At 54.8% G+C, this 6,326-nt stretch overlaps 1 protein-coding gene across 3 annotated transcripts in view; it reads left to right on the top strand.

Moving 5' to 3' along the window:
- Positions 1-803: 803 nt before the first annotated feature.
- WWC1 (WW and C2 domain containing 1) overlaps positions 804-6,326 on the top strand; it is a 158,841-nt gene continuing 153,318 nt past the window's right edge. Inside the window, exon 1 of one of the 3 annotated variants that reach the window (XM_044947350.2) lies at positions 804-1,415. In XM_044947350.2, the coding sequence (XP_044803285.1) occupies positions 1,297-1,415 (119 nt within the window). In that variant the 5' untranslated portion in view covers positions 804-1,296. The remainder of the gene's footprint in view (positions 1,416-6,326) is intronic. The other 2 variants (XM_025292279.3, XM_044947349.2) reach the window with 2 other exon arrangements.

The following is a 6,326-nucleotide window of genomic DNA, read 5'->3' as shown; positions in this document are numbered from 1 at the left end:
TCAAGAAATATTGATTTTTAAAAAGTTCTCATTTTTTCCAACATGGAATTTTGCTTTGTTTGCTTCCTTCTTTTTCATAACCCCTATCCCCCCAAAGCCATGACAGATCAGTTAATATCTCAAAGAGGGCAGGTGAAGCTGCTTGGAACAGGTTACGTATTCAATTTAATGAACAACAACATCATTACTATTACAAAGGGCCTCCCCGACACCCACTGGAGGTCCTTGGGGATTTGGGGGAGGAGATGCCTAGCACTCTTCATTTTAGGGACCCGGGGAAGAGCCAGCTACACTTGCAAGTACGAGGGGTGGGGGGATGGGTGAAACAACGCGCGGAAAGAATAGAATAAGAGGGAGACAGATGGTGTGTGTGTTGGGGGAAGGGATCAGAGATCCTGGAAAACTTATGTTCCCCGATTTGCAAGAATGTTTCCATTTAACCACTTCTTGCCTGACTCCTGATTCTACAGGAGAGAAGCCGGGAGTTATAAGACTGGGGACACCTGTGCCAAAAGCCCGGCCACTCGGGGTGGAGACAGCCCGGAGCGCCGGGAGCCTAGGCAGAACGGGGCTTGCTCGCGCCTCCCGGGGCTCCAGCCTGGGTCCGGGACCCAGGTGAAGGGCGGGCTCCCATTCCTCCCGGCAGGAGCCGCGAAGGGGCGGCCGGCGGTTGGGACTGTCCCACGAGGGGGCGCGTCTCGGGCCCTAGGACCCGCCCTCGCGGCGCTGGGCGCGGGGAGGGGACGCGGGAACCCTGGCGCCCGGCGCTCCGCCTCCAGTTTCCGGGGCAGCGCGGTTACCTGCACGGCCCGAGCCGCACCTGGCGCAGGCAGGAGTCGCAAACCAAGCGAGCGCTGAACGGCGGAGGGAGAGCGGGGACAGCACTCGGCTCCGGGGAGCGAGAGGCGGCGGCGGCGGCGTGGAGGCTGCAGGGCGCCGCGCGCCGCGGAGGAGGACAGGCGGCAGCTGCGCTCGGCTCGCTCTGCCCCGCCGGCCGAGCGCACACCCGGGCCCGCACCGCGCCGCTGCGGGCGCACATGGCAGCGTGAGAGGCCGGCGGCGGGAGAAGCGGGAGGCGCCGGGCCGGGGCCGCAGGGCCGCATGGACAGCGCCGCCACCCCGGCCGGCCCTCACTAGGGGCCCCCAGTCCGCGGGCGCCACCTTCCCTCCCCACCACCCCGATCATGGTGCCTCGGCGGCCGCCCGAGCCGAAAGGAACCGGCCGGAGCCGCTGAGCCGGGGGGCCCCCGTGGCGGCCGGGAGCTGCATGGGGGAGCGCGGGCCGCGCTCGAGAAGATGCCCCGGCCGGAGCTGCCCCTGCCGGAGGGCTGGGAGGAGGCGCGCGACTTCGACGGCAAGGTCTACTACATAGACCACACGAGCCGCACCACCAGCTGGATCGACCCGCGGGACAGGTAGGATTCCGTGTGCCCCCCCGCATCCCGCTCCTGCCCCAGGGGCCACCAGCCGGGACGGGGCGGGGACCCCGGGGAGCTCTGCGGGCCTCTTGCGCTGTCTTCAGTGTGCCCCCCCACCCCCACCCCCCGTGCCCTTCCGGACCGCCGGCTCCTGCCGGGTGGGCAGCTGGGAGGAGGGGTCGGCCGGTGAGTTGGCCCAGGCTACCTCTTCACCCCGCGTCATCCTCTGAGGGGGACTCAGCCCCCCGCCGGCACCTGCCGGGAGTTTTGACCTTAAGCTCTAGCCCCGCCTCCCGCCCCCCCACCTCCCCCTTAGTTAGGTCGGGCGGGGGCTGGGGGAGCGATCTAGCCGAGTGATGCTGGGGCTTCCCGGGGAGGCTTTCCCCAGCACGGGGTGGGGGGGAGGGGGGAGGGGGGATAGGAAAGCATCTGGTTTGGAGGGGGTGGTAGGCACCCAGGACTCAGCGGGAGGCTGCTGGAGGAAGGACACTGCGTCCCGGGAAAGGCAGCCCAGAGTGTGAATTTTGACAGGTGCCTCCCAGGCTCGGAGAGACGGGCGCCGCGGCATTCTGGGGGCCGGGAGGCCGACAGTGGGAAGGAGAGGAAGGAGCGGGGGAGGGCTGATCGGGGAGACTGGTTCTCCAGGAATCTCACGGCAACTTGGAAGCTGTTAGGATGTAGATGGAGGTGAGAGGCCGCCGCAAAGCCCTGCCCATCGCCTCTTCTCCTCTCCGCCTTCCTCTCCTCTGGGGACGGGGGTTCCTCAATCCTGCACCAGCGCGTCCTGACCTTGGTGGGCACCACGCCGGTTGGAGCACCGGATTTTTTTTTTTTTTTTTGCTGAGGCAGGTGGAGTGTGAGATGGCTGGTGTGGCTCTTAAGCATCCAGACTTTCTCCTGGTTTTGGCTGCTTAGCATTTTTTTTGCACACAGCACCCTCTCTCCATGAATATCCTGGGGGTGGGGGAGGGGGAAGGACCACCCTCTGGGACCGCTGCTTGTCCTTTGCTGTCATCTCTGTGGTCAGTGTCCCAGGAATGCGGAGTTTTCACCTGGTAATTGTGACCTTGGGTGTCAGGGGCTTGTAAAACAATGAAGCTGAATTGTTTGGCTGCTTCATCTTGTGGGGTGGGAATGGAGGTTCCAGAAGTCTAGGTTGGGGTGTGTAATCAAGATGAAAGTTGAGAAAAAGAAAAGGCAAGAAAGAATATGTGAGCTGAGATTGCTCATAGTTTCTGTGAGCACTTTGGTTCATTCATTCAACATGGACTGGATGTCGTCTCTGAGTTCAGTACTATGCTGAATATCTCATCAATTTAATCTGAAAGACATTTTTAATGCTGAAGAGCTCAGTGTCCCACGGGCAAGCTGCTTTAACCTCTGAGCCTCAGTTTGCCTGTTTGTCAGACAAATGATTTGCTTGGAAGGGAAAGGGTAATAGTGGAACTCTTGAAAGTGGAAGGGGTATGGAAGATCAGGGCCCAGCTCCCATTTTCAAACATGAGACAAACTTTGAGATCCGGAGGTGGGATGTGCTTAGGGGTTTTGATCTTCTCACCACTCTGCCTTTTGCCAAATTCTCTGCCAGCTCTGAAGTTCTAGCCTCCACAGTCCCTTGTCCTCGCCTAAGACAGACACAAGTTCAAGTTTGTGTGTCCTGCACTTTAGGTCCCAGCAGCTAGAGTCCAGTATGCTGTCAGCAGTTGAATGCCGAGGGCATTGCTAACTCACCCCAGGTCCTGAATCTGGGAACTTCTCTTGGGCACCGAGAGGCTAACACAGCTGCAGAAAGCTGCTTAAGCAGCGGTCATTCTTTACCCTTGGAAGAGGGCACGCAGTATAGCTTCCATGGAAAATTGACTTGGCTATGGCATGATTTCCCAAATTTCAGTATTATGTAGACCACCTTTTTTGCTATATCACCTGTGTTATTGCTGACTTAATACTTGACATTGAATCAACCCAATCTGAATTCTTTTTAGCCACTTTTGCAAATGGGAAACTAGCAATATCTATGGCTCCAAAGAGAAAGGAACCTTTAAAAAGTACAGTGGAAGAGGGAAAAAAAGTGCCTTTCTATTTGAATTCACTCCTGTGGCCAGTCCACGGCCCCAGCAACAGGCCTCTGCAGCCTGTGTTTTTAGGCAGATTGGCAAGCAATGGAGAGGAATTAAAAACATAACTGGCGCTTAAGGAACTGCTCACTTTCTCCGCCTTGCTGTTCACTGGTTTTACTCTGTGCCTTTGTATCTCCCGTCAGCCCACCTGCACCAGTTTGGGGTGGGGCCCCTGATCTTGGGATGCTAAGGGTTTCTGAGCTCACTCTTGCAGTGAGCCAACTTTGGGGAAACAGCTGAACAGAGGGCGTCCACCTCTGCCTCCCTGGAATTCCCTCCCGCACACCCCAGAAGGGAGTTCGACCTTCTCACCCTATCTGTGTGGCCCCAGGCAAATCTCCTGACCTCTCTGAGGTGCAAGTGCTCCTTTGGCGAGAGATGAAAGTTGATGGATGGTCTCTGAGGTCCCCTGCCAGTTCTCAAATATGATCTCATGGACTCCGCTTGGCCTCACCTTATCCCCTGTGATTCCATGGCAGAATTGGGAGGAGGGCGGTAGGCAGGAAGGTGAGGGAGCTGTAAGGAGGAGGAAAAAATTGAGCAAAGCTAAAAAGAGCCAGACTTCTTTGGGGTGGTGGGGTTTGTTGGCGGTGGTGGTGGGGGGGGGAATTCTGCCAGGGTGGTTACATCTCTGCAGTTGGTTAATGCTATGAAACAAAATATCACATAAAAGAAAAAAGATTCTGCTGGGTGTGTGTTTGTATGTCTGTGTGTGCACGCATTTGTCTTTTTTTTTTCTTATCTGAATCAAGGAGATATGCCTGCCCATTCCCCTGAATTTAAAAGAAGTAAGTCAAATGGTTCTTCAGTTAGAAAAGTGATTTCTTAGCCACCGAGAACAAAATAGCGTCTCGGGTTACCAACCCTGCAGAATGTCTTGGCACATTCTTCCCTCCGGGCCTGAGCTGTTTTGTGTGTGTCCGCCATGGAGGCTGCTGGGGGTAGGGAATCCAGTTTTCAGCTTCCCCTTTCACCAGGGGGTTGGAAGAGCAGCCAGGCAGCCAGCCTTGCCAACTCTCTCCCCTTCTCACCCAGGGGAAGACTGGGAGGCCGAAATTCCTGAGGACGGTTGTCCCAACAACCAGAGAGGGGCCAGTGGGCAGCTCGGGGCCCTGCCGACTGGGCCAAAGGCTCCGCCAAGCTCTGCGGGCTCCTCCTGAGGTAGGGCTGGTCTTAGAAGGTGCCAGGTCTGTGGGGAATCAGGTGCTGTCCATCTGGCCATGGAGCAATACCCCTTCAGCAGAATAACCCTGGATTCTTCTGGAAGCTTCTAGCCAAGGGCCAGCACTCCGGGTGTATTTAACTTAGTGGTATGCAACAACAAACGCACTGATTGTTCTCTGAGGAAGAATGGATTGTTGGAACTGGCCCTGCCAGAGAAGTTTCCTGAAGCCTAATTCCTGCTCCTTGGTGTGTGAGGGGGAGGGAGGGGGACTGTGTTCAGACTTTCTTCACCTGGGAGCTCGGTGGGAACAGTTTCTGTGTCTGTGTCATCAGTGCTGGAGGCCCACGTGGCTAGCAGGCCTTGTTGAGAGAACCCAGCAACTTCTCTCATGATATGAAGAGGAATTTTTGCCAACCCTGTTATTACAGGAACAATTCATAGTGTAAGATGTTGGGCTTTACAGCAGGCAAAAGATCTTAATCTCCTTCTGGTCACAGACCCTTAGAAGCTTCCAACAGAGGTTAAGGACGTTTCTCGAAGAAAAGCATGAACAGGGCTTTTGGCACATCATTTCAGGGGGTTCACCGACCCCAGATTCATAACCCCTGCCATGGATTAGCTTAGAAACTGCTCATGACTACCTGTATGCCCTCCTGTTTAGCTGAGACATAATGATTGAGAACTGACTGTATTCAGGCAGTCTGCTGAGCACTTTACATGGAGGATTTCTTTTAATCCCCCTAACAACCCTGGGAGTAGATTATCTACCTGAGAAACCTCGAGGTTTAGGGGGCCTAAGTTCAGAGAAAACCACTCAGCTTGAGGAGCTGAGATGTGATTGCCAGGCGTGTCGACTCAGAACCCACATTTCTGACCACTCAGCTGCCTGGAATCCCTTGCAGAATCAAAAACCTCTGCTCTACTGCCTAAGGAATTCAGCCTTGGGCAATGGAGCCTGGACAGGCATGATTTCATTTACCTGCTGCCATTCTGGTGTGGCCAGGCCATAGTTATTCAGAGAGCAGTGTAGAAAATGGGAAAAGGGGACTTTCCTGGTGGTCCAGTGGTTAAGATTCTGCACATCCACTGCAGGGGTTGTGGGTTCAATCCCTGGTTGGGCAACTAAGGTCCCACAAGCCACATGGCAGGACAAAAAATAAACAAATAGATAAAATTAAAAAACAAAAGAAAATGAAAAGAGTCTTTGAATCCTGACATCTTTGATCTGCTGCTTATTACCTGAGTGACCTTGGCAAGTTATGTATTCTCTCTGAGCCTCAGTTTTGTCTTCTTTAGGATGGGATGATATACATCAGCTGTCGAGGCATTTTGAGCATGAAATAAGTTAAATTGGGCAGGGAAACTTATCATAGAGCCTCATATAGCAGTAGACACTTGGGAATGTCAAATCTTTTAGCTTTTACAAGGAGGTCAGTAAAGAATCTGCCTGCAGTGCAGGATCTTCCCTTGAAGAAGGGAAAGGCAACCCACTCCAGTATTCTTGCCTGGGAAACCCCATGGACAGAGGAGCCCAGTCAATGAGGTCACAAAGATCGGACTGACTAAGCGACTACACTTTCACCTAGAAAATACTTAAGTCAAATGGAGACCAAGTCTCCATCCAGT

The sequence above is a fragment of the Bubalus bubalis genome, chromosome 9, assembly GCF_019923935.1.
Source record: "Bubalus bubalis isolate 160015118507 breed Murrah chromosome 9, NDDB_SH_1, whole genome shotgun sequence".
Taxonomy (NCBI): Eukaryota; Metazoa; Chordata; class Mammalia; order Artiodactyla; family Bovidae; genus Bubalus; species Bubalus bubalis.
The sequence above is the reverse complement of the archived record's forward strand: the minus strand, read 5'-3'. Positions and strand labels throughout refer to the sequence as shown.